The following is a 26,699-nucleotide window of genomic DNA, read 5'->3' on the forward strand; positions in this document are numbered from 1 at the left end:
TTCATTTCGGGGCAGTAGGGGAATCACACATGCAGCCCTATGTTCTCTGGTTTGAAAAAAACAATGAAAATACTGTACCTAAATGCAAAAGAATAGGGATGTGTTAATTTTTGGAAACCCACCCACCCCCTTTTTTGTAACGGCATCGGCTTTTTAGTTTTTATGGTTTTAATGGTTGTATTCAAAGAAGTTTCTTTTGCTGTTTTAATTGAAAGTTGCCTCGAACCGATCTCAAGGTGGCTTATAAATGTCTAAATTTAAAAAGATGTAAATGCCTTGTTCTTCCTTGTAAAGAACTTACCACCGGGCTGCTTCTCAGGATGTCTGGCTAGAGCTTAGACCAGATTCTTAAGCACTGAGCTGTCAGTGAGGGGGATCCATTAACAAGACTGTGTGACGTCTGCCGTGGCGTAGTGCCAACGGGGAAGGGGCAGTGGTGGGATCCAAAAATTTTAGTAAAAGGTTCCCATGGTGGTGGGATTCAAACTGTGGCGTAGCGCCAATGGGGCGGGCTGGGGCATGATGGGGGCATGGCTGGGCATTCCAGGGGTGGGGCATTTCTGGGCTGGGCTGTGGCAAGGACGCAGCCGCTGCGCCGGTCCTTGGGCGGGAAATGAATGCACGCAGGCGCAGGCTGCCACGCACGCCGCTGCACCTCCTGCTAGACTGCTTCAAGTTCTGCGCGCTACTGCTGAGAGGAGGGGCGTAACTAAGGCAAAAATCACCAATTAGTAATCCCCTCTCGGCACACACAAATAATTAGCAACCTACTCTTGGGAACCTGTGAGAACCTGCTGGATCCCACCTCTGGGCGGGGGCGCTCGACACTCCGGGTGGAGCAGCGGTGGAGGCATGGCCAGACCATGGCAGGGCCATGGCAGGGTGTTCCGGGGCGTTCCAGGGGTGTTCCAGGGCAGGAGCGGGTGGTGCTGCTGCAAGGGAGCAAGGCACGCCCGCACCCCAGACACGGTTTCCCCTTGCTCTGCCTCTGGCCATCTGCACCAAATTAAGTTTGTTTTTAATCAGAAAAATCCAAATTCAGACCCACTAGGTACTACACAAATTAAATAATTTTTGTATATTTTATTTTGCTTCCACAAGTTCTGATGTGGAATGTTCTACCCTCAAAGCCCCGAGACTGACTTCTGATAATTCTGCCCAGTCCACACTCTCTCAACCCACCCACCCCCCAAAAAACACACAACAAACCAAGGAACTGTTTCTGGGATTTCAGCAGACTTAGTTCATTCATATTCACACTTCACATTAAAGCCATAAAGGTCAGCAATAGGAAATGAAACCTGACATGCTCAGCCTATGGAATTTTGCAGAACAAATCCAGGGGTGGATTGGGCAAATCTGCATATATTGTGGAGAAAGGGACCTGGACTTCCTATTGCTAGAAGCTGCTGAAAATATCCAAATGTAACCCAATTATTTTCTTTGACAAAAATGTTGTGAACGGTTGGTGATCCAGAGGATAATCTGAAATGCAAAGTATTTTAACTTGTGCTTTATTTATTTTTTACAAGACTCCTTTCTATACTGTCTCAGAAAAAGATGATAGTAGGATTGTATATTCCTCCGCCTCAGAATTCAATATGCTGGACCTTCCTTGTTGTAGAATACTCCACCTGGATTCTAGTGTTTACCAGTTTGAAAAAGGCAAGTATTGGTGATAGTTGTTCAATGAACTATGAATGATCTTGTATCAAAGTACCATGTTCAATAATGCACAAAATAATGGTTTTGACAAAGGTAGTGCGTAAAAATCAATTGTGATTCTATCTGGACCCCAAGTAAACTTGGCAGTGCCCTATTTCCAGGAATAGGGTAATTGATCTATCCTGATCAAATGTTTTTCACACATCCAATCTAGGCATAGCATTGCCCATTCTTAACTATAGTTAGGACCACATGGACTCAAATGATCTCCCCTTCAGGTTTACATTCTCCTTCCTTACCCCTTCTCAGGAGCAAACTTCCCTCTCTAATCTTTTTGTGGTTGGTGTCAAATTTGTGACATTGTGACAGGCAAACGGTGCACCGGAGATATTCAAAAGTCACCTCGGAAGCCGATGGAAGCCGAGGCAACCGCCGATCTCCGAGGCGACCAAACGGCCATGGGCGACCGGCAAAGACCAAAACCATCGATCTCCGAGGGCAACAAAGACCAAGGTTTGACTGTAGAAGCTACGTTAAGCAGAGTTATCCAGAGCTCCCTGGCCCCTCATCCAGGGCACATCCTCTAAATGACCTAGGGTGTTAATTGACTAAGCTGAATTTTATTTCCTGACCAACCTCATCCCCGTCATGTGAGTCATGCTCTGATTTACGCCAGCTCTACAATCTTTAAAGTCACTCGAGTGATACTGTCGGAACATGGCCGCTTTGCAACAGCAATACACTCTGCAGGGGAACGTGACGGAGTGCTTGCACCATCACCGGGTTCAGACAAAGGCCGGGGAAGCCCCACAAGGACCAGGGCAAGTCTCACTAAAAATTTCCTGAACAGTTTGTTGCCTGCATGCCAGGCACAGAACCCATACCCCAGAGATGGGATCCAGCAGGTTCTCACAGGTTCCCGAGAGTAGGTTACTAATTATTTGTGTGTGCCAAGAGAGGGTTACTAATTGGTGATTTTGCCCCGTGATTTTTGCCTTAGGGCGTCTCTCAGCAGTAGCGTGCAGAACTGGAAGCAGTCTAGCAGGAGGTGTACCGGCGTGCGTGGCAGCCTGCGCCTGCGTGAATTTGTTTCCCGCCCAAGGACCGGCGCAGCTGCTGTGTCCTTGCCACAGCCCCGCCCAGGAATGGCCCGCCCCTGGATTGCCCAGCCATGCCCCCATTGTGCCCCGCCAAGCTCCATTGGCGCTACGCCACAGTTTGAATCCCACCACCATGGGAACCTGTTGCTAAAATTTTTGGATTCCACCACTGTCACACCCGACATGGGCCATGGGCTGTCACCCATTTGAGAAATCCTTTTTGAAGACACAGGCTGGCTGCAAAATAGAAAGTTCATCAACCTGCTGTCAGGGCTCAATTCCTATCTGGGTCTTAAAGCCTGTTCCCTCAAAAGAAGAGTGCAATAAAACAAAATTTTGATGCTGCTCATTATTTAGGAAACAACGAATGACATCTAATAGCAGCAGTGATGTATTTACAAACCTCTATAGTTACATTAAAGTCCAGATCTGCTAATAAATTCATTCAATTTTAATGAGAAGAGCAAACTGCCTTCTTAAGATGAGCATCCACAAATTTCTTTCACAGGTCAGCGCCCCAAGTAGCGGGGTACGAACACATCCAACTGCGAAAGTTATTGTATTTTACAGTGGCAATCAGATGTGAGACGACCGCTCAGTAAGGTCAGGTCGTACCAAGCCGTGAACTACTTTTCATTTGGTTTGCCTGTAAATGTAACAATGAAAGGTGGATTTCCACTAAGCACAGTGCTAAAAACGAGATAAGAGACAATGGGTGCAGTGGGAAAATGAGTTTGAATTCAACTAAGACTCTCCTAGGAATTTTGTATATGCTTCAACAGGGGTATCTGTAAAATATCGTTATAGATTCACCTGATAAAGCAGTGGTGGCGAACCTATGGCACGGGTGCCGGAGGTGGCACTCAGAGCCCTCTCTGTGGGCACGCACAAACAGAGTGCCCCCCCTCCCACATCTAGGCTGGCTTGGGCTGCTGGGCTCGATTATTAGCATTAAACCTAAGACCCAGTTTTGGGGAAGCAGTGTAGGTAACCCTGTTAAGTGCTGTTAAACCCCACTGATTTTCATGCGAAGAACTAAAGCACAATCCTTTACCTGGAAGTAAGCTCGGTTGCTGGCAACGGGGCTTGCTTCTGAGAAAACCCACCTAGGGTCATGATTCACCCGTTGGAAGAGTTGCACGGTTGCTTCAAAGCAAAGCCACCGACTACCACCAAGCCTACTCCTGAGTAACGCACGCTTCGGAGGCCACCATTTTTTCTAAACTAAAACCTCAGTATTCAGGTTAAATTGCCGTGTTGGCACTTTGCGATAAATAAATGAGTTTTGGGTTGCAATTTGGGCACTCGGTCTTGAAAAGGTTCGCCATCACTGGGATAAAGTATATGCAACACAAACAGCAGTCTCGATTGAATTAAAATTCATTCTCCCACTGGACCAATTGTCTCCCGGCCCCCTGCAAAAAATCTGCATAAGGGCAAAGACAGTGCCAGTTCAAACTGATCGTCAGTCATTAGTGTCACAGAGGCCAATTTAATAAAGCACTGAAGGGCAGGACTTTATTGATGGCTGACAAATGATTTGTGAATGGTCTAATTGTCTGTTTAACCAATTGCCCTAGGAATGGAGCAGTTGGCAGCAAAGCTGGCGGGGTAGTAGAAATCAATTGGGCTGTGTGAGAACGGGCACACCCGACAAGCCAATTGCACTGCTTTGCACAGTTAGTAAGAAACACAGTGAAACAACCTGCGAAATGCTCCCACAAAACTGATACATTTTCAAACTGACAAGTGAGTGCTCCTTCTAAGTGTTCCCTGGAACCGTGTGGCAGTCCGAAAATGCTTTGCAGAACTGAGCTACCTGAGAGAGGTCCCTCTGTTGGGTGGCCCCTTGTCTGCGTAAGCACCAGTATGGTGGTCATGCAGCCACACAAGCAGTGGTGGGATCCAAAAATTTTAGTAACAGGGTCCCATGGTGGTGGGATTCAAACTGTGGCGTAGTGCCAATGGGGCGGGGCAGGGCACAACGGGGGCGTGGCCAGGCATTCCGGGCATTCCTGGGCGGGGCTGTGGCAAGGACGCAGCTGCTGCGCCGGTCCTTGGGCGGGAAACGAATGCGCACAGGCTGCCATGCACGCCGGGGCACCTCCTGCTAGACTGCTTCCAGTTCTGCGCGCTACTGCTGAGAGGAGGGGCATAACTAAGGCCAAAATCACGTGGCAAAATCACCCATTAGTAACCTCCTCTCGGCACACACAAATAATTAGTAACCTACTCTCGGGAACCTATGAGACCCTGCTGGATCCCACCTCGGCACACGAGCTTGCAGCTTACAGGAAATGTTGCTGACCATCAAAAATCAGGTCTCTGTTTCCAATCTACATCGAAATGATACATGGCTGGTAACCTAGATAGCTACTAGATAGCTAGTTATATGCTATGATCATGATGTTTTTATAAACTCAAATTGAACGTATTCTCTTCTTAACAATTTAGCAGCTGTTATGTACAGAAACGGAAGATGCATAAATAAATTATTTTTAGAGATAATTTCTGTGGGATATCATGGCAGGAAAGGTGTTCTTTGGAAACAGGAATCTGTGGCAGTCTTTACAGAGCCCCTTCCCAGGGTTTAAAAACCGCAGAGTGGGGGTCCCCAACACTTTTGAGCCTGTAGGCACGTTGGGAATTCCAACATGGCACTGGGGGTGGGGGGGGGGGGAGCAGCAACAAAATGGCTGCCACAAAATGGCCGCTGCAGGTGACAGAGCCAGCCGCAAAATATTGCCACAGCTGAACTGCATGAACACAGTGCAGATGTTTGCACTATGGTGGCAGCTACTGCCAAAGGAACATTTAAAAAAATCCACACACCAACAATACTCAATCAGAAGCCTTGCTCACAGCAAAGATGAAGACTCACAAGATGGAGACTCACAATATTTCGACTCGCAGTAATAGCCAGTAACTATCTCTAATCTACGTATTTTTCTCCATGTCTCCATCTCCAATCTACATATTTTCCTCTAATTTACATATTATTCTCCATGTTTAGAGAGTCTCATGGCCCCATCCAAAGGGGGCACAAATTCGCCCATAGGAACAGTGCGGAGAGACGATTCACACATCCCACACAGCCCTCCCCGGCACTGGGATGCGGCATCGGATGCACGCCAGCCTCCCAGCGCCCCCGGCTGCCACAAGCGTAGTGGAGGTGGGCATGGCTGGGAGAGGACGGCTTCTTCCCATCCATTTGCCACCTTAGCAGCAGAAGCCTTGCTCACAGCAAAGATGAAGACTCACAAGATGGAGAAGAAGCAGGAGCAGCAGTGGCGTAGGAGGTTAAGAGCTCGTGTATCTAGTCTGGAGGAACTGGGTTTGATTCCCCGCTCTGCCACCTGAGCTGTGGAGGCTTATCTGGGGAATTCAGATTAGCCTGTACACTCCCACACACGCCAGCTGGGTGACCTTGGGCTAGTCACAGCTTCTTGGAGCTCTCTCAGCCCCACCTACCTCACAGGGTGTTTGTTGTGAGGGGGGAAGGGCAAGGAGATTGTCAGCCCCTTTGAGTCTCCTGCAGGAGAGAAAGGGGGGATATAAATCCAAACTACTACTACTACTACTACCACTACTACTACTACTCTTCTTCTTCTTCTTCTTAGAATGAATTGTTTTTATTCCATTTTCATTTTTCTGTTCTCTTTATATCTATAAAAAATTAAGGCACTCCCCCCAGCATGATGCAGTCATCTCCTGGAAGGCCTGCTTTGCAGTTCCACTCTAAGGAACTTCCTTGGAATTTCACCCTGACACCTTTTCGAAACACCCACATAACTTCGTTTCAACTGAGCAATGCAAAACTTCCCAAGAAACCCTTCCTTGAAGGCGGCGGCGGATGCTCCGTTCTCCCATCTCTGGAGATGGATTCATCAGGCCATGATCACCGCGCCCTGGCACGGCTGGCTCTCTGCTCGAAACCACAGGCTGCATCCGTCACGCCCCTTTGGCAGCCAGGACAGGAAAAGCAGGGGGAGTGGAGGGGGAAGCCGGGTGAGCTTTAAATACCAGCCAGATGGGGCTGGCAATTGTAGGCTGCCCTGGCAGGAGACGCCTAAAGAGCTGCAGAGAACAGCGAGGTGAGCAAGATAAACTTATTCCTTCTTTCACTGACGCCAGATCCTATCCACACTCCTGCTTCTTACACAGGGCTGGTTATTTTCCCCCAAAGCCTCGGCCCTCTCTGAGTTTTCAGCCAGTGAATTTCAGGGGCATTCCAACAAGGACTTCCATCTTTTCTCACTTCTGGTCCCGTTGTTCGTTTTTGCTTCCTTTTCAAGGCAGCAGCAGCGATTCTTAGGTCAGGTGCGTTAAGTCAGGTTTTTACTCTTAGCATCCTCTCTCCCCCTGGCCCTATTCCTAATATGGTTCTCTTTTTGATCAAATGTCCCTAGTACAGTGATGGCGAACCTTTTCGAAGGCTGAGTGCCGAGACTGCAACCCAAAACCCACTTATTTATCGCAAAGAGCCAACACGGCGATTTAACCTGAATGCTGAGGTTTTCCTTTAGAAAAAAACGGTGGGCTCCGAGGCGTGCGTTACTCAGGAGTAGGCTCGGTGGTAGTCGGTGGCTTTGCTTTGAAGCAACCATGCAACTCTTCCAATGGGGGAATCACGATGCTAGGTGGGTTTTCTCAGAAGCAAGCCCCATTGCCAGCAACCGAGCTTACTCCCTGGTAAAGGATCACGCTTTAGTTCTTCGCAGGAAAATCAGTGGGGTTTAACAAATAATTAGTAACCTACTGTCGGGAACCTGTGAGAACCTGCTGGATCCCACCTCTGCCTACACTGCTTCCCCAAAACTGGGTCTTAGGTTTAATGCTAATAATCGAGCCCAGCAGCCCAGGCCAGCCTAGATGTGGGGGGGGGGGCACTCTGTTTGCGCGTGCCCACAGAGAGGGCTCTGAGTGCCATCTCTGGCACCCGTGCCATAGGTTCGCCACCACTGCCCTAGTAAGTCTATATCTGAATAGCAATACCAAACTGCTCCCAGTTTTGAACGAGGGCACTGTGGACCTCCCCCTTCCACCCCATTCCTTTCTTCATTTCAGCCTTCAGGTTTTTATCCCCTCTTCCTCTTTCAAAGGACCTGGACACAAAGATCTTTGTTCAGCCCATATGGAAAAGCCCCTCTTGGTCATAGCTGAAACAGTCAACAGATTCCCTGACCCACAGCCTCCTTCCTGGTATTTAGGTTTACCACCTGACTCCAGGATGGGACATTCCTGGAGATTCCGGCAGGATGTGACGTCACAGAATCTGCTCTCTGAATGAGCCATTTTCTCCAGGGGATCTGATCGTCGTAACCTGGACAGCCGTTGTGATTCTGGAAGATCTCCAGGCTTCACTGGGAGGTTGGCAAACGTTCAGGTCCAGCTTCCTGAAATTCCCACCTCTGACATAACTTTCTCTCTCTGCCTTCTAGGACACAACTGTGACCCTTCTTCTCTGATTTTTAAAAAAATGGGCTCAGCTAAGATGTGTGGACTCCTGACAGCCAGCTTCCTCCTCCTCACTCTGCTGGGTTACACGGAAGCCTGCTCCTGTGCTCCCAGACACCCCCAGACTGCATACTGCACGGCTGATATTGGTGAGTTTCTACCAGAGTAAATCGCCTCTCCTCCCGGTGGGCTTTGACCTGACCAGTGTAGACGCCCTTTGGCCGATGACCCATCAGTGCTCTGGCGTGCAGTGGGACCAGAAGCGTGTCGGGATAAGATTTCTTACATGCCTCCTCTTCATGGCGCACCAAGAGAGGAGGCGTATTGAGGCAAGATTTCTTGTCGTAGGAGGCGTAGGAGGTTAAGAGTTCGTGTATCTAATCTGGAGGAACCGGGTTTGATTCCCAGCTCTGCCGCCTGAGCTGTGGAGGCTTATCTGGGGAATTCAGATTAGCCTGTGCACTCCCACACACGCCAGCTGGGTGACCTTGGGCTAGTCACAGCTTCTCGGAGCCTCTCAGTCAGCACCTACCTCACAGGGTGTTTGTTGTGAGGGGGGAAGGGCAAGGAGATTGTAAGCCCCTTTGAGTCTCCTGCAGGAGAGAAAGGGGGAATATAAATCCAAACTCCTCCTCCTCCTCCTCCTCTTCTTCTTCCTCTTCCTCTTCCTCTTCCTCTTCTTCTTCTTCTTCTTCTTCTTCTTCTTCTTCTTCTTCTTCTTGTCCCGTGCATGCTTCTTACTTTCCACTGGGAAAGTGAGAGCCCTTTTGGCGTGACTTTTCATGGCAGGCAAGGGCAGGGAACAGGTGCAGTGGGCAATCGGCCTTCGTCATGCCGGGCCCTGATGCTCCCTTCAGCAAAGAACCACACCTGATCCTGATACAGCCTTTCCATGTTACCCATTATATTATGCCCCAGGGTGGCTAGATTCTGTTGTTTTCTCATACAAAGGAAAAGCATGGAATCCACGCTGTGCCGTGGAGAGAATCTCAGCTTACTGGGACATGCCTCTGAAGATGCCAGCCATCAATGTGGGTGGAACATTAGGAGCTAAAACTACTAAACCAAGGCCACACAGACTGGGAAACCCACAACAGTCACATGCATTGATTGTTTCAGTCTGCACTGTATAGAGCAGTGGTGGCGAACCTATGGCACGGGTGCCAGAGGTGGCACTCAGAGCCCTCTCTGTGGGCACGCGCGCACAGAGTTTGTCATGTGTGGGGGAATCGCTCCCCCCCCCATACCCACACATCTAGGCTGGCCTGGGCCGCTGGACTTGATGTGTGCGCACCTCAGCGAGCAGGGAGGCTGGTGGGCCTGGTGCCTGTGCTCCAGGTGGCTGCTCCCGGGGGGGGGGGGGCAGAGGGGGCAGAGATGGTAGAGAGGTGCAGAGCGGCACATGTGGGATTTGCTGGAGGCTACAGCAGGCTGGCCCCTGCTCGAGGGGGTTATTCAGGTTAAATTGCCATGTTGGCACTTTGTGATAAATTAGTGGGTTTGGGGTTACAATTTGGGCACTCGGTCTCGAAAAGGTTCGCCATCACTGGTATAGAGGAAAACAGGCTATCCAAAATGGGAGCCTGTGCTTGCAAATAAGCCTCTGTCTTTCGGATTTTCTAGCTCCAGCTCACAGTCACGCTCGGTTAAGCCAGTTTAGTGAGTTAATGTCATCTTAATACCAAATACGTACTAACAGCTCAATCCAGGTGGAGAGGGCAAATTGTCCTGTGGAGGCACTGACCCAGGCAGAGGGGAAAACACACCAGTGGGCAGCCACTGCATTCTTCCAGTATGCCTGGATGTGGCACTGGGCACTGCATCAGTGTCCCCGCATTGCCACCAGCCTCATTGGTGCAGCAGAAGCATGCTGGAGGCATTCCCGGGATGGAGCTGACATTAGTCAGCTTTCACCCCAGGTTTGCAGCCAGGCACGCTGCGTAGGAGGTTAAGAGTTCGTGTATCTAATCTGGAGGAACCGGGTTTGATTCCCAGCTCTGCCGCCTGAGCTGTGGAGGCTTATCTGGGGAATTCAGATTAGCCTGTGCACTCCCACACACGCCAGCTGGGTGACCTTGGGCTAGTCACAGCTTCTCGGAGCTCTCTCAGCCCCACCCACCTCACAGGGTGTTTGTTGTGAGGGGGGAAGGAGATTGTAAGCCCCTTTGAGTCTCCTGCAGGAGAGAAAGGGGGGATATAAATCCAAACTCCTCCTCCTCCTCCTCCTCCTCCTCCTCCTCCTTCTTCTTCTTCTTCTTCTTCTTCTTCTTCTTCTTCTTCTTCTTCTTCTTCTTCTTCTTCTTCTTCTTCTTCTTCTTCCCAGAGTTCCACTGAGCCTTATGGAGGGCTTTCTGGTGTCAGGGAGGTTTTTCTGTATTTCCCGCTTCCCTGCACCACCAGAAAATCCTCTAGAGGTGGAGGGGTGGCATGGCAGCAGCGAAGTCCCTGGCCGCCTTGGGCTGTGAATTGCAATGTCTGAATTGCAATGGTTGGTGGTGGGGGGGGGGGCGGGGGGGGGGGTTCGCAGTCCTTGGGATTATTTTACTTTGGACCATTTCCCAGTGTGAATGCACAGAATTAGAGAACCAGTTGTTATGCTCACTTCAGCACTGGCTATTTGACCTGGCTTTGGTGCTGATCAGAAGTGGGTGCCCCCCCCCCCCCGCTCGCTTCCACACAGCATCATAGCTCTTTTGTGGCTTTTCCTTAGCTATTCTCAGGCCCTTTCCGCACGGGCCAAATACAGCGCCCTGGGGACGGCAAAAACGCCGTCCCCAGGGAGCTGTTCGCATGGGGGGGCGCAGCTGCTTTGCAGCTGCGCCGCCCTTACTTCTCCCCAGTGGCGCGAAGCCGCTGTTTCCCAACCTCGCTCCCTGAGCGAGGTTTTTGGGAAACAGCGGCTTCCAATCACTGCCGTGCAAATGGCAGCGGGTGGAAGGCACCATCCCTTCCCCCCTTTCCCAATCGACTTACCTTTCTTGCGACCGTCCGGCGCATCGCCGAGGCCTGGGGACATGCCCCCCCCCCCGCCCTGCAACTCCAGAGCAGTCACACAGGGCAGGGGGGCGTGTCCCCTGGCCTCGGCGACGCGCTGGACGGTCTCAGGGAAGGTAAGTCGATCGGGCGACGGCACAGCGCGGCGCCGTCTTCCCGGTAGTTTGCGGTCCCGGGCGGGTTGGGTTGGCATCATGTACACCGACCCAACCCCCAGCGTGGCCGTGCGGAAACAACCGCAGATGCTTCTCAAGTCTGCTTGACGATGATATTTTTGGAAAGATGGCAGCAAACTCGGGGGTCACTTCCGTGGGAATGGGAGAGGTTTTCTGGTCCATCCCACACCAACACCATTTCCCTGCTCCAGTTCCCCACGGTGGCCAATGCCATCTCTTCCCACCGTGCCCTTTGTGGACTTTTAATTCTTTCTTTAAAAGATTCTTTCTTTCCATCCCCAATCCGGATGGAAGTCGGTGTCAGGTAGCTGGCTCACAGTTGAGTCAGCCTTCCATCCTTCTGAGGTTGGTGAAATGAGTAGCCAGTTCACTGGGAGTAAAGTGTGGATGACCACGGAAGGCAGTGGTAAAACACTCCATAATCAAAGCTGGCCTAGTAAATGTTGTGATACGACGTCACCCCATATGTTAGTAATGACCCGGTGCTTTTACCTTAAAAGCGAAAATTGGTGAATTGCTGTAGCATTTCAACGTTATAGTGATTTGCCAGTTCCTGATGTTTTAAAAACGAACACATCTCCAGGAGGGAAGGATGGCTGCTACAAAAGTCTGGGTTTGGGGCAAGAGAAATGCAGAGAAGCACAATTAGCACTGTGCCGAACCAGCAGCTGCTGTGGCAAGAAGAAATAACCTATCCGAGGATGCCTCAGTCTAGCCCAGTGATGGCGAACCTTTTCGAGGCCGAGTGCCCAAACTGCAACCCAAAACCCACTTATTTATCGCAAAGTGCCAACACGGCAATTTAACCTGAATGCTGAGGTTTTCCTTTAGAAAAAACGGTTGGCTCCGAGGCGTGCGTTACTCAGGAGTAAGCTCGGTGGTAGTCGGTGGCTTTGCTTTGAAGCAACCATGCAACTCTTCCAATGGGGGAATCACGATGCTAGGTGGGTTTTCTCAGAAGCAAGCCCCATTGCCAGCAAACCGAAAGCCATTCCCAGGTAAAGGATCGTGCTTTAGTTCTTCGCATGAAAATCAGTGGGGTTTAACAGCACTTAACAGGGTTACCTACACTGCTTCCCCAAAACTAGGTCTTAGGTTTAATGCTAATAATCGAGCCCAGTGGCCCAGGCCAGCCTAGGTGGGGGGGGGGCGATTTCCCCCCTACATGATGAACTCTGTGCGTGCCCACAGAGAGGGCTCTGAGTGCCACCTCTGGCACCCGTGCCATAGGTTCGCCATCACTGGTCTAGCCTGTGGATTTACCATTCCCAAACACTTTTTCTAGCTCCTGCAACTTACACAGCTTCCTGGCCTGCAGAAATTAATTTGAAAAGCTTTTCCCATCCCTCCACGTCCACCAAGACTGATCCATTTCTGCAGGTCAGGAAGCAGTGGCAAGCAGGGAAAGCAGGCCAGAGGAAAAGAAGAATTTTGGCAGGCCTAATGGAAATCTGATCACGCTTCAAAGTATGCCAGTAATCCTCAATAGTGTATCGGACCCGCACAGTTCAGTTAAAGTACTTTAAAAATGCTAACCTCTCCAACCAACAATAATTCAAATATGCTGCACTGCCCCCTGGTGGTGAGATATGTCTAAATTCCGTTCATCCCAGAGTTTGTGATACAGGTAAAATGTAGCAATTTAATTTGATAATATCCAAGAGTTGCCTTCAGTACAGACAGCTTGTGCCACTAAATTAGGCAAATCTTTATTCTCCATTCTTGTTTCATTTTGATTTGCAAAGTGTACCTTAGAATTATTTATTTGCTTTAAAATTTGTAATATGCTGTCATAGTTGCTCCAACATTTATTTATTGAAAAATATTTTGTGGCTGTTCTGTCAGTGACCTGAAGGAGAAGGGATAGGCTTCATGTAACAGTATAGTTGGGGTAGGGATGTATGACTCTGGAAAATGTAGAGGTTTCTTTAAGAAAAAAAAGTCCTAGCAATAGCAAAAGAAAGTTTTGGTGTGGTATCACCACAGTTTTCGGCTCTCTTTGCAATGATGAAAACTCTGTTTTTAAACTATATGTATTTTAAAGCTTTCATTGCATGGATTTTAATAAATCAGCAAATAGCAGTGTAACACAGTATGGTTATGTATACAATTTTGAGTTAAAATCAGAGGTGGGATCCAGCAGGTTCTCACAGGTTCCCGAGAGTAGGTTACTAATTATTTGTGTGTGCTGAGAGGGGGTTACTAATTGGTGATTTTGCCACGTGATTTTTGCCTTAGTAATGTCCCTCCTCTCAGCAGTAGTGGGCAGAACTTGAAGCAGTCTAGCAGGAGGTGCACCGGCGTGCGTGGCAGCCTGCGCCTGCGTGCATTCGTTTCCCGCCCAAGGACCGACGCAGTGGCTGCGTCCTTGCCACAGCCCTGCCTGTTGTGCCCCGCCCAGCCCCATTGGCACTACACCACAGTTTGAATCCCACCACCATGGGAACCTGTTACTAAAATTTTTGGATCCCACCACTGGTTAAAATCTACAGAAAACCTCCTCTAATGGAAGGGATTTCCATTGTTTGAGTACAATTTCTCTCCCTCATAGGTGTAATGAGGGGGGCGGGGCGGGGGCTAGAGCCCAAGGTGCCCATGTACACAGCTATGCCCCTGCTCTTGCTTCCCCTCCCCTGTTTGGAGGTCTTCAGGGGAGATGGGAATCGGGGAAGACAGGGAAAAGAGGAAAAAGTCATCACCTCAACTTTCCAAGAGCCCTTACAAAGAGTTTAGAGGCTGTTTCTTTATATGTCTCCTTTCTTCCAAATCTGTCCAAGCTTGTTTGCACATAAAAATGCATCACGGGATTTCTCCAAATGTTGATATTTTATATTTGGGGATGAATACACATGGATTTGGGGTTGTATAGGACCTCCACACCAGTCTCCATTTACTATCTCAATTGTCTCCAAATGCTGCTTTGGGCAGGATTACAAGGAGAATCTAAAGAGGGTTACATCTCTGCATGCCTTCTTCACTGCTTTGAATTGGGGAAGAAAGAAGGGCACAAATTCAGTCCCCAACCTTCTCCTAATGAGCACAAATGGTCACAGGCTCATTGTCAGTGTGTGTGTGGGGGGGGTCCCAGCAGGACCCCAGGACTCCTGCCATTTGTATCAACCCTGAAAAGAGCTACCGGGCTCCATGTTTTCCTTCTCACATTTTGCAGCCATGCAGATTTCCCAAACAGCAGGCACGAATTATTTAAATCCAAGGAAAGGAGTTTATTTAGTACTGCAGTTTCTGTAACAGAGGGCCTAGTACAGTGATGGCGAACCTTTTCGAGGCCGAGTGCCCAAACTGCAACCCAAAACCCACTTATTTATCGCAAAGTGCCAACACGGCAATTTAACCTGAATGCTGAGGTTTTCCTTTAGAAAAAAACGGTTGGCTCCGAGGCGTGCGTTACTCAGGAGTAAGCTCAGTGGTAGTCGGTGGCTTTGCTTTGAAGCAACCATGCAACTCTTCCAATGGGGGAATCACGATGCTAGGTGGGTTTTCTCAGAAGCAAGCCCCATTGCCAGCAACCGAGCTTACTCCCAGGTAAAGGATCGTGCTTTAGTTCTTCGCATGAAAATCAGTGGGGTTTAACAGCGCTTAACAGGGTAACCTACACTCAGTGGTGGGATCCAAAAATTTTAGTAACAGGTTCCCATGATGGTGGGATTCAAACTGTGGCGTAGAGCCAATGGAGCTGGGCGGGGCACGATGGGGGCATGGCCGGGCATTTCGGGGGTGGGGCATTCCTGGGTGGGGCTGTGGCAAGGACGTGGCCGCTGTGCCAGTCCTTGGGCGGGAAACGAATGCACGTAGGCACAGGCTGCCACGCACTCCAGTGCACCTCCTGCTAGACTGCTTCCAGTTCTGCACACTACTGCTGAGAGGAGGGGCGTAACTAGGCAAAAATCACATGGCAAAATCACCAATTAGTAACCCCCTCTCAGCACACACAAATAATTAGTAACCTACTCTCGGGAACCTGTGAGAACCTGCTGGATCCCACCTCTGCCTACACTGCTTCCCCAAATCTAGGTCTTAGGTTTAATGCTAATAATCAAGCCCAGCAGCCCAGGCCAGCCTAGATGTGGGGGGGCGGGGCACTCTGCACATGCTCACAGAGAGGGCTCTGAGTGCCACCTCTGGCACCCGTACCATAGGTTCGCCACCACTGGCCTAGTAGAGTACTTCTATGGTAGAATCTGGTGAGAGCAGTTACGGATTGGAATCTCAAGCTCCAAAAGAGAGAAATCTGGACAGGTCATTGCACTTGGAGTCAGAGGAATCCACATCATCACTTCTCCTTAGGATAACTAAAATCTATATCAAAGTTGATGGGGGGAGTCTGGCAGAGACGGTAGTAAGAGGATGTGACATTAGATCTCTTTTTGCAGTGATCAAGGGAAAATTTATGAGTGTCTCCAAGAAACCTCTCAACATCTCCATGGGAGAACCTATGTGGACCTTGGTCTACGAGTTCAAAACCAACAAGGTAAGTACTTCCTCCTACCTGCCAACCCTCCCACCCCCATGTAATTTGCTACAGCTACTCTCAGTGAAAGTGTCAGTGACGGGTGGAAGAAAAAGTTGAAAATTACATCTTAGATCAGGGGTCTGCAACCTGCGGCTCTCCAGATGTTCATGGATGTTCATGGACTATAATTCGAGCCCTTTGGGGATGAGGCAGCCTATAAATTTAATAAATAAATAAATAATTCCCATCAGCCCCTGCCAGCATGGCCAATTAGTCATGCTGGAAGGGGCTGATGGGAGTTGTAGTCCATGAACATCTGGAGAGCCGCAGGTTGCAGACCCCTGTCTTAGATACAAGCGGTCCTCCTGGGACCGCCACAGAGGCCACCCCCACGTCCTCCTCTTCACCCACAGCTCCTTTTCCTTTCTTGCCTGGATGAAACCTTTGCTGAATATGGACTCTTTAAAAGCTCCACCCACATCCCTAGTATCCTTAGTATGTTAGAAGTGTATATGGAAAAGGACGTTTTGGATATATGTTATTGACATATTAACATATGTCGTATTCAATACATGTTTTTATATATGTGAGTGACATATTAAAGGTGTTACTTTTCTTTATATACTGTACTTTCACAAAGAGATTAATACCCCCCAACTGTGGCAACTGGCCATGGGTTTGTCAGCCTCCAGATAGGGGCTGGAGATCACCCACTATTACAACCGGTCTCCAGCTGACAGAGATCAATTCTCTTGGAGAAAATGGTTGCTTTGGAAGGTGGGCTCTGTGGCTGCAGTGAGATCCCTTCCCTCTCCCAAATCTTCAGGTGAATCCAGACCCAGAACTGGCATCCCTACCTAGGCTCGATAATGGACCTTGACGGACAATTTACTCTGGGATGGATTTGGATGGATGGATTTGACTTGATGGATGGATGACGGTGATTTGATTTGATGGGATTTGACGGATGGATGATGGATGGATTGGACTAATTTTGGATGGATGGTGATTTAATGACTTTGATTTGGATGGATTTGGGATTGGATGGATGGATGGATGATGACACTGGATGGATGGATGGATGGATGGATGGATGGATGGATTTGGATGGATGGATGGATGGATGGATGGATGGATGGATGGATGGATGGATGGATGGATGGATGGATGGATGGATGGATGGATGGATGGATGGATGGATGGATGGATGGATGGATGGATGGATGGTTAATATGGGTGAAGTGATGAGAAGGGGAGGTGGAGAGAATAATCATTTTGAAAGAACTGGAAATATTTAAAAATTGCTGGAATAGAAATTTGCACGGCTTTTCTTGATCTATCATTACCCTGGTCTTTTTATCTTCTTTGTAATCCATCTACTCTTTTTTTTTTTACAAATTATATTGGTATCCTATATATAAACACTCTTAATGGAAATCTGTGTGGCTTGTCTTGGTCTATCCTTACCTATTCTGGTCCCTTTGTCTTCTTTTTAATCCTTCTTTTTTTTTTACAAATAACATTGGTATGCTATGCATAAATAATTTTACATAGTATTTATATTTTTTCCCCTGTGGTCTTGAGAAAGGGACAGAAGTTTACTTGGTGTTTCTGTTACTGATGACATTGTTGCACGAACAACACATTTTAAAAACAAACAAAAAATAAGGAAGTTGTGCCAGATAAATATACTGTACAATTTATGATCTTCATGTCCCTGACTCATTCATTAGAAAAGATTTGCTGCCACCTTGTGGCAACTGAGCAACAGATGACCATTTAAGTGAATGGGAGCATAAGGCATCATGACTCACTGGTTGGAGGGGTGTCTCTTCTCTCTTTGGATGACTAGCTACCAGCAGGAAAAAAGCAAACACAAGGAAAGTAGCTGAAAGCAAGCAAATTGCTCAGCTTGCAGGAACCCAGATCCATCTCTCCTAGTACAAGGTAGAACTGGTCTGCTTAGGAAGATTCCCTCCACGTTGCAAAACTCAGTGGTGGCAAGCAGCCTTGCTACCTCCTGCAATGGGCAGGACAAACATGAATGAGAAAGAACGTCATGGTGTTCCACTTGGAGGAATTTTGAAAGCTCACAGTACACTGATTTTTTTCCCTATCTGGCTTATCTTCTGATGTAGATCTCAAATAGTCCCACGTTTAAGATAGGGGGAAAGATACTGGCTTATTTCGCAAGTTTACAACTGCAGTCTGTATTCTTTCTGCTGCCATTAGGTTGCTCTTCTAAGCAAATTTAATAGGGACTAAGTGTGATGCTTGAAGAGAGCGTGACAGATACCGTAGACTGACAAAAAAAACCCCACAAATGAACACACAAGTTGGTTCCAGATCAAATCAAGCCTGCACTGTCCCTAGAAGCTAAAATGACTAAATTGAGGCTGTCTAACTTTGAAGAAGACAAGAGTCACTGAAAAAGACAATAATTCTCGGAAAAGTTGAAGGTGGCAGCAAAAGAGGAAGACCCAACATAAAATGGATTAACGCTGTAAAGGAAGCACGATCGAGGAGTGAAACAGGCACCAAGATGATCCCACCCACTTAGCTCGGTTCCAGGGGGCCAACTCAGTTGCTGTGGGGACAGCCTGGAATCGCCCTCCACTGAAGGGAACCGAGTCGACCTTAGCTCCCTTCTGTAGTGGGGAAAGCCCCAAGGAGGGCAAACAAGAGAGGCAACAACATAGAGTGAGATACACAGCACCCCCTAGTGTCCAGGCATGCAGAAGTCGCTCATTCCAACAGCCACAGTCCTCAGTTTACAAGGCCTCAGTAAGCTTGTTAATGATAGGATGCTGAGGAGGACACTGATTCACAGGGTCACCATGAGAAAGAAGTTACTTGACTTGACAGCACTTAATACACATTCACAACCCAGTGAAGTCTGGGGATGATTTCTGCATAGACTGGCTCAGGATTATACTGTTCATAATTGTTAGATTTAGTTGAATTATGGATCAGCCCAGTAGTGTGTGTGAGTGCAGTTTTATAGAAACTTCCCAAGACATAAATGTAAAAGGTAAAACTTACATTTATTCAAGCATCTCCAGTTCACAGCTTTGTTCCAGGAAAGAGGTAGATAGGAAGAAACCCTAATCTAAGAATTACTTTCCCTACGACAAGTGGGCGCTCTAACACACCGTCATGTGTGTGGAAGTGAGATAGTGCTACAGTGGAAAAGCTACACTGATGCATGCAGCCATTTGTCCATGCACTCAGGGCAAAGGCTAGGAGAGAAGTGGCCAGCATGGGGAAGAAAGGAAGTTAGTGGGCGGTCTCCTGGCCCAGACAAGGGGGCTTTCCCCACTGACAGAGTTGAACTGGTTTCTACCTAGGTTCGCCTCAGTGAATCCCCACTGCCACCGAGCTCAACATTGTTTTGTCTCAGTTCCCCCCCCCCCCGCCTACTTCCAGAATCTGGGTGACATATCCTCGCCGCAGCTATGAAAATCTTACAATTTTTTCTGCCGGAACAAGGTCGCATACCGCTACGAAGCGGGGAAGCATCGGAATCCATTAACACCTCATCCGGTCGCAACCGAATCATGAGCCGCTTTTGTGGCAATGCAGAAACCGGAGAGCTCGTATGTGGCAGGTAGAAAGCACATGTAACTGTAAACTGTAAACTGTAAAAACTGTAAAAAAAAAAAAGAACGCTCCCGTTTCCCACCGTAACACAAGCGCCAATCACGATCGAGGAGCGAAACAGGCACCAAGATGATCCTGCCCACTTTGGGGCTCGGGTTCCAGGGGGCCAACTTAGTTGCTGCAAGGGAACAGTCCTGTAATCGCCTCCACTGAAGTGGAACCTCGAAATGCACCTTTTGTAGCTCCCTTCTGTAGTGGGGAAAGCCCCAAGGAGGGCAAACAAGAGAGGCAACAACATAGAGCAATGGTGGCGAACCTTTGGCACTCCAGATGTTATGGACTACAATTCCCATCAGCCCCTGCCAGCATGGCCAATTGGCACTCCAATCTGGAGTGCCAAAGGTTCGCCACCATGAACATAGAGTAAGATACACAGCACCCCCTAGTGTCCAGGCATGCAGAAGTCGCTCATTCCAACAGCCACAGTCCTCAGTTTACAAGGCCTCAGTAAGCTTGTTACTGATAGGATGTTTAGGAGGGCATTGATTCATAGGGTCACCATGAGAAAGAAGTGACTTGACTTGACAGCACTTAATACTCATATACAACCCAGTGAAGTCTGGGATTGATTTCTGCATAGACTGGCTCAGGATTATACTGTTCATATCTTGAGGCTCCACATTTTCCCATCTTGTTTGTCTTCAAAGTGCCTACTGAAGCACACAAGGGCAACTGAGGTTGAAGAATAATGATTTCTTGAGCAAGCTTAAGAACTGAGATTGGGACGACCAAAAGCTCTCATCTGCGTCAGAAACCCAATTGTCAAGCTGGCCCCTTTCCTGATCATTAAAGCTCATTCTCTCCCTTCCCTTCCCTCTGCAGATTTACAAGGCCCCCAAAGGGATGCAAGATGTTCGCTTCCTCCACACCCCTGCCATGGAAAGTCTCTGTGGATATGAACACAAGGCCCCTATGAATGGAGAAGACTATGTAGTTGCAGGTAAGGAATCCCAGTAAATTGCTTTGGCAAATGTGTACATCTTTTTCTTCCTTGCTCCTAACCCAGTGGTGGGATCCAAAAATTTTAGTAACAGGTTCCCATGGTGGTGGGATTCAAACAGTGGTGTAGTGCCAATGGGGCTGGGCAGGGCACCGACCAAATGGGCGCGGCCGTGGCAATTTCTGGGGGCAGGGCATTAATACCTCTCGTTACTGTAAAAAAAAAACTCTTACTGTAAAAAAAAAGTTCCTAATTTCCAGCTGGTATGTTTCTGTCCATAATTTAAACTCGTTATAGCAAGTCCTATCGTCTACTGCCAACAGAAACAACTACTTCTCCTCTAATTGGCTGCCTGTCAAATACTTAATACTTTCAAGTACTTCATTTTGTTTCTAGAAATCAAAAGAAGGATACTTTCCTTAAACAAGGAACTTTACCATATTTCTAAAACATGTTTTTTAAAACAGCCCAACCGGAGAATTATCCCCATTTTCTACCTCTCGCTAACTGTAGCCACATAGGAAACAAACAGGACTCTTTGTATGATTTTTGGACCTAATGGAATTTCCTCAATCCGGAAAGTAGCGGACCTTCAACGGTCAGTAACCCCCTTTTGGCACACACAAATAATTAGTAACCCACTCTCGGGAACTGGTGAGAACCTGCTGGATCCCACCTCTGTCCTAACCCAAAGAGGAATTGTAAGGTACCCATACGGGAAGGGTGAGGGGGATATGTGAAGACTGATTTTGGCGTTCACCGAGGGGACAGGATTTTCTGCATGCTTGAAGGGACTCTCCCTCTGTTGCTCTACTCTGTTGGCGGAGCATAGCCAGAACAGCTGTTTTGCCTAGCGTGCAGGCTTGCCAATTGTTCTTCATATAAAGGAACTGTTGCTTCATTAGCATTCAAATCTATCTGCTCTTCCAAGTCAGCGAGCGATACGGTTCACATTACCTGGACAGCCCATTCTAATGAAGCCCAAGTAATGTCCCGACGTACATTATTCTTACAAAACTCACAATGGCTTTAGGGCTCTTGAAATGGAATGCCTAGATCCGTGGTGGCGAACCTTTGGCACGAACCATTTGGCCATGCTGGCAGGGGCTGATGGGAACTGTAGTCCATAACATCTGGAGTGCCAAAGGTTCGCCACCACTGGCCTAGATGGACCTACCATAACATGCACTAAAGCACAGGTGTCAAACTCGCGGCCCTCCAGATGTTATGGACTACAGTTCCCATCATCCCCTGCCAGCATGATCCTGGCAGGGGATGATGGGAATTGTAGTCCATAACATCTGGAGTGCCAAAGGTTCGCCACCACTGGCCTAGATGGACCTACCATAACATGCACTAAAGCACAGGTGTCAAACTCGCGGCCCTCCAGATGTTATGGACTACAGTTCCCATCATCCCCATGCCAGCATGATCCTGGCAGGGGATGATGGGAACTGTAGTCCATAACATCTGGAGGGCCGCGAGTTTGACACCTATGTACTAAAGAAGCAGATAAAAGCCGGAGTTTTGGCATTCTGTTAAAAAGCAACCAAGAATCAATGGGAAGAGAGGAAGGAATTCGAGCGCCTGAAAGCTCTTGCTCCTTGGATGCCTCGACATGTTGGGCCCGGCCTACCTGATACCAGCGACACCAAACATTGTCTACTTTCTCTTGTATCCAACAGGGATGCTGGAAGGTGACGATGTGATGATTACATCCTGCTCCTTTATCCAGCCGTGGGCTCAGCTGTCTCCTGCACAGAGGCGAGGCCTGAGTCTGACGTACAGGAAAGGCTGCAACTGCACGGTGAGGGGCTGCCTCCAAGTGACACTGGCTTACATGGGCCTAGTTAGCAGCATTCAGGCATGAGATTGCTGGCTGAAGGATGAGAAACACCCAGACACGTAGCTGCAACGGGGCAGGGGGGCGCCATGCCACAGGAGTGCACCATTGGGGTCATGTGGGGGGTGGAAAATTGCCCCCTGCACCCCCCCCCCACACTTACCTTGGTTCAGCCTGAAAAAGTTCAGGCTGAAAAAGTGGCCTGTTGAGTTCAGGCTGAAAAAAATGGCCTGGTGGGAACTACACTTCCCACGAGACCTTGCAAGCCCCAAGGTCTCCTGGGAAGTGTAGTTCCCACCAGGGCGCAGGGGGGCACCATTTTGTCCCGGGCACCATTTTGTCCCCCTACGCCACTGAAAATACCTGGAGATTTTGGGGGTGGAGCCTGGGGAGGGCAGGGTTTGGGGAGGGGAAGGACAACGCCATAGATCCACCATCCAGAGCAACCATTTTCTCCAGGGGAACGGATTTTGATCATCTGGTGATCAACTGTAATAGCAGGAGACCTCCAGGTGGCAACCTTAACTCAGGAACCGGCCTTGGCCTGTCAAATTGCCAGCTTTGGCAACCAACTTTCCTCCTTCTGTCAAAAGACCAGCAGGGCTGGAGGGAGGAAACAGCACTGAGCAATGTTGTGATGTCATTTCCAGTCAAAAACTCAGAGGTGATGTCACGTCTGGATTTTTTGACTGGAAATGACATTGTGGTATCCTGCCGTGCCATTCGTGATGCTCCCCAACTTCCGTCCCAGCTCCCCTCAGTTGCCTGCGTCACAGAGGGCAACCCTAGAACAAGTCCTTCTAGGGAACATTGCATGGGGAGGGCTCACAAAAAACATCTTCTGTTCACTGGAGAATCCCATGAAGCTTGAAAGAAGAAGAAAAAGAAGAAGAGTTTGGATTTCTATCCCCCCTTTCTCTCCTGCAGGAGACTCAAAGGGGCTTACAATCTCCTTGCCCTTCCCCCCTCACAACAAACACCCTGTGAGGTGGGTGGGGCTGAGAGAGCTCTGAGAAGCTGTGACTAGCCCAAGGTCACCCAGCTGGCGTGTGTGGGAGTGCACAGTCTTATCTGAATTCCCCAGATAAGCCTCCACAGCTCAAGTGGCAGAGCTGGGAATCAAACCTGGTTCCTCCAGATTAGATACACGAGCTCTTAACCTCCTACGCCACTGCTGCTGACATCATTCCACAATGGCTGGAAATGGTCGACTAAAAAAAAGACCTATCCTTAGATAGCTTTGTCATTGGAACCAGCATAATTCTGATGACATCCGCTGAGCAGGGGAAGGGAATAATAGGGGTACAAGAGTGAAGCCAGCTGGAAGATGTAGCTCCCTATTCTATGCTGGTGGGATGGTGGAATCGGGTTGCAAATGAAAGCAGTGCTGCTAGGAGGAATCTGACCAGGGAAAATGTTTTCCGAGAGGGTTCAATAAGAAGCAACTGGGCCACTAGTCCCCTGTTCAAGCACCAGGTCATTAGTGCCCCATGGGGTGACCTCTCATAGTTGGAAAAATTCTCCAGACGAATGATTGGTCTAAATCACAGGTGTCAAACTCGTGGCCCTCCAGATGTTCATGAACTACAATTCACATCAGCCCTTGCCAGTATAGCCAATGCTCATGTTGGGAGGGACTGATGGGAATTGTAGTTCGTGAACATCTGGAGGGCCGTGAGTTTGACACCCCTGGTCTATATGAAGCCAAACTCTTTATCTTCATAATCACGGCGTTTACTCGGCAGACTATGTTTACAAGGTGGCTTGCTATTGCCTTCCCTGGTCATCTACACTTTACCTCTCAGCAAGCTAGGTATACATTTCAGCAAGTGCAATTTAAGCAACCTTGAGCTGGCTACCTGACTTCTGTTGGGATTGAACTCAGGTCGTGAGCAGGGCTTTGACTGCAGGACTGCAGCTGACCACGCTGTGCTGCAGGGCTTCTCCCTCATTCTTAAGTGGTCATATTTTGAATGGTGCAAGGAGGGAAAGGATATCAACAGTGGCTCTGCCCATTGACTCCCTACTATGTAAGTCCATATACCAAAAAAGGTTCTCTCGCCCCCCTTCTCCCCAGTGTGAACAGTGACCGAGGAGCTGGGAACACCCAGCCCTCATGCCCTGCAGCTGCGCTTTGCCATTTCCCTTTTTCTTGGAACAAGCAGTCAAGAACATAAGAACATAAGAACATAAGAACAAGCCAGCTGGATCAGACCAGAATCCATCTAGTCCAGCTCTCTGCTACTCGCAGTGGCCCACCAGGTGCCTTTGGGAGCTCACGTGCAGGATGTGAAAGCAATGGCCTTCTGCGGCTGTTGCTCCCGAGCACCTGGTCTGTTAAGGCATTTGCAATCTCAGATCAAAGAGGATCAAGATTTGTAGCCCTTTTAAAGCTATCCAGGTTAGTGGCCATCGCCACCTCCTGTGGCAGCATATTCCAAACACCAATCCCACGTTGTGTGAAGAAGTGTTTCCTTTTATTAGTCCTAACTCTTCCCCCCAGCATTTTCAAGGTATGCCCCCTGGTTCTAGTATTGTGAGAAAGAGCGAAAAATTTCTCTCTGTCAACATTTTCTACCCCATGCATAATTTTATGCAGCTCTGACAATGCTTCTGTTGCTGGCGAGAGCAGCGCAGAGAGCCCTTTGCCTTAACTCCCATGGCTCAAATTGGCTAAAGCGAATAGCAAGGGAGGTAGGAATCCGATGCTGGGGACCACGGGAGGCAGATGGGAAGCCCTCGGGGCCGGATTGAGTCCCGCAGCTGCCGGTTGCTGATTTCTAGCTAAGCAGCGCATAAGAGAATGTGTCGTGCCTGGCGAGCAGCTGGAAACATCTTCTTTGCGTAATCCTCCAATCCCTGTCGTTCTCTCGTCAACAGATCATGCCCTGTACCTCGGTGCCCTTTGAAATCTCCTCCAACTCTCAGTGCCTGTGGACAGATGGGTTAGAGTCTCGGGTATGGGATGGCCCGCAAGCCAAACGCATGGCTTGCCTGCCTCGGCTTAACACTACTGATGCCTGCTCCTGGAAAGTTCTCGTCACCCAAGGGCCCGGGAACCTTCGACGCAGCCTCCTGAAGCAGTGACAACCCCAAGGACGCTAATGGGGTTAGAGTACTCCCGATGTATATGGCTCACCTACCCTGCTTTCTGGGTCCTTATTTTTAAATAAATCACTTCCAGGTCACCCATTCTGCACCAGCTTCGTTCTTCCTTACTCAAATGTTACGCCTGACGGCTCAACAGCAACGGCCTCTAATGCAGAATAAAATTTCTGCACATCTGAAAAGTCCGACACATGTACAAAAAAACCCTTGAAATCGTTCTCAGAGTTGTTTTAGGGTAAAACGCAGGGGTTGGGAGCACCAGTAGCTTGAAAGACCATCATTCGGCATGTCTTTCCTACCATTATGACTATCCTGTTGTTGCCTCTGTATATTATTATTATTATTATTATTATTATTATTATTATTATTATTATTATTATTATTAATTAATTAAATTTAGTATACCACCCTATCCCCGAAGGGCTCAGGGCGGTGTACAGATAAAACATCATCTAAATACATACATATAATTAAAACAACAGTCGTATCTAAAAGCATCGTCCTGCGTCCTTACAAACCCTCCTAATAAAAAATAATGGGTCCTGATGGTATTAGGGCCCATAGGGGTAAAGAGGAGGGGGCAGGGGAACCCTCAGCAGCTGGTCTCTCCAAAGGCCCGGTGGAACAACTCAGTCTTACAGGCCCTGCGGAAATCCCCAAGGGCCCGCAGGGCCCGGACAGCTGGAGGGAGAGTGTTCCACCAGGCCGGCGCCAGAGCCGTAAAGGTCCTGGCTCGAGTGGAGGCCAGCCGCATCATTGAGGGGCTGAGGACCTCTAGTAAGTTGGCCTCTGCTGAGCGCAGAGGTCGAGTTGGGACATATGGGGTAATGCGGTCCCGAAGGTATGAGGGTCCCAGGCCGCGCAAGGCCTTAAAGGTCAACACCCACACCTTGAAGATGATTTGGAATTCAACCAGGAGCCAATGCAGGCGGCATATAGCTGTATCCATGATCAATTCCCCACTCATAATTAATCACGTGGTACGAACGCAAAAAAAAGGTTTCAGGAATGCCTCCCCACTCCTTGAGCGACAAAGGGGGTTTCTTCCCATTTCTGCTGCTCATTCCCCCCCTTTATTCCGCGTTTTCCCTGTACCTGCTTGGAACGACAACTTTTTGCTTTACCACTCTTCTTTCCAGCCTAGAGGGGAGGAGCGGGGGACTAATCCTCACTTATTTCCCACCGTGGAGTGTGACGTAAATCATGACGACCAATCAGCGGTCGCCGGCCAATCAGGGGGGGAGAAAAAACAGAGATCAATTTCCTGTGGGGAGTGCTGGGTTCA

At 48.8% G+C, this 26,699-nt stretch overlaps 2 protein-coding genes across 5 annotated transcripts in view; one reads left to right on the plus strand and one right to left on the minus strand.

Annotated features, from left to right (window-relative positions):
- Window positions 1-26,699, minus strand: part of SYN1 (synapsin I) — a 203,880-nt gene that overhangs the window by 65,105 nt on the left and 112,076 nt on the right. The window lies entirely within an intron of this gene.
- On the plus strand, window positions 6,715-25,494 carry TIMP1 (TIMP metallopeptidase inhibitor 1). The gene is made up of 6 exons (XM_048490235.1): window positions 6,715-6,859; window positions 8,207-8,371; window positions 15,784-15,881; window positions 20,346-20,463; window positions 22,149-22,270; window positions 25,187-25,494. Exons 1-6 carry the CDS (start codon window positions 6,796-6,798, stop codon window positions 25,391-25,393), a joined length of 774 nt encoding a protein of 257 aa, XP_048346192.1. The 5' UTR covers window positions 6,715-6,795; the 3' UTR covers window positions 25,394-25,494.

This window comes from Sphaerodactylus townsendi, linkage group LG03 (genome assembly GCF_021028975.2).
Source record: "Sphaerodactylus townsendi isolate TG3544 linkage group LG03, MPM_Stown_v2.3, whole genome shotgun sequence".
In the NCBI taxonomy this organism is placed as follows: domain Eukaryota; kingdom Metazoa; phylum Chordata; class Lepidosauria; order Squamata; family Sphaerodactylidae; genus Sphaerodactylus; species Sphaerodactylus townsendi.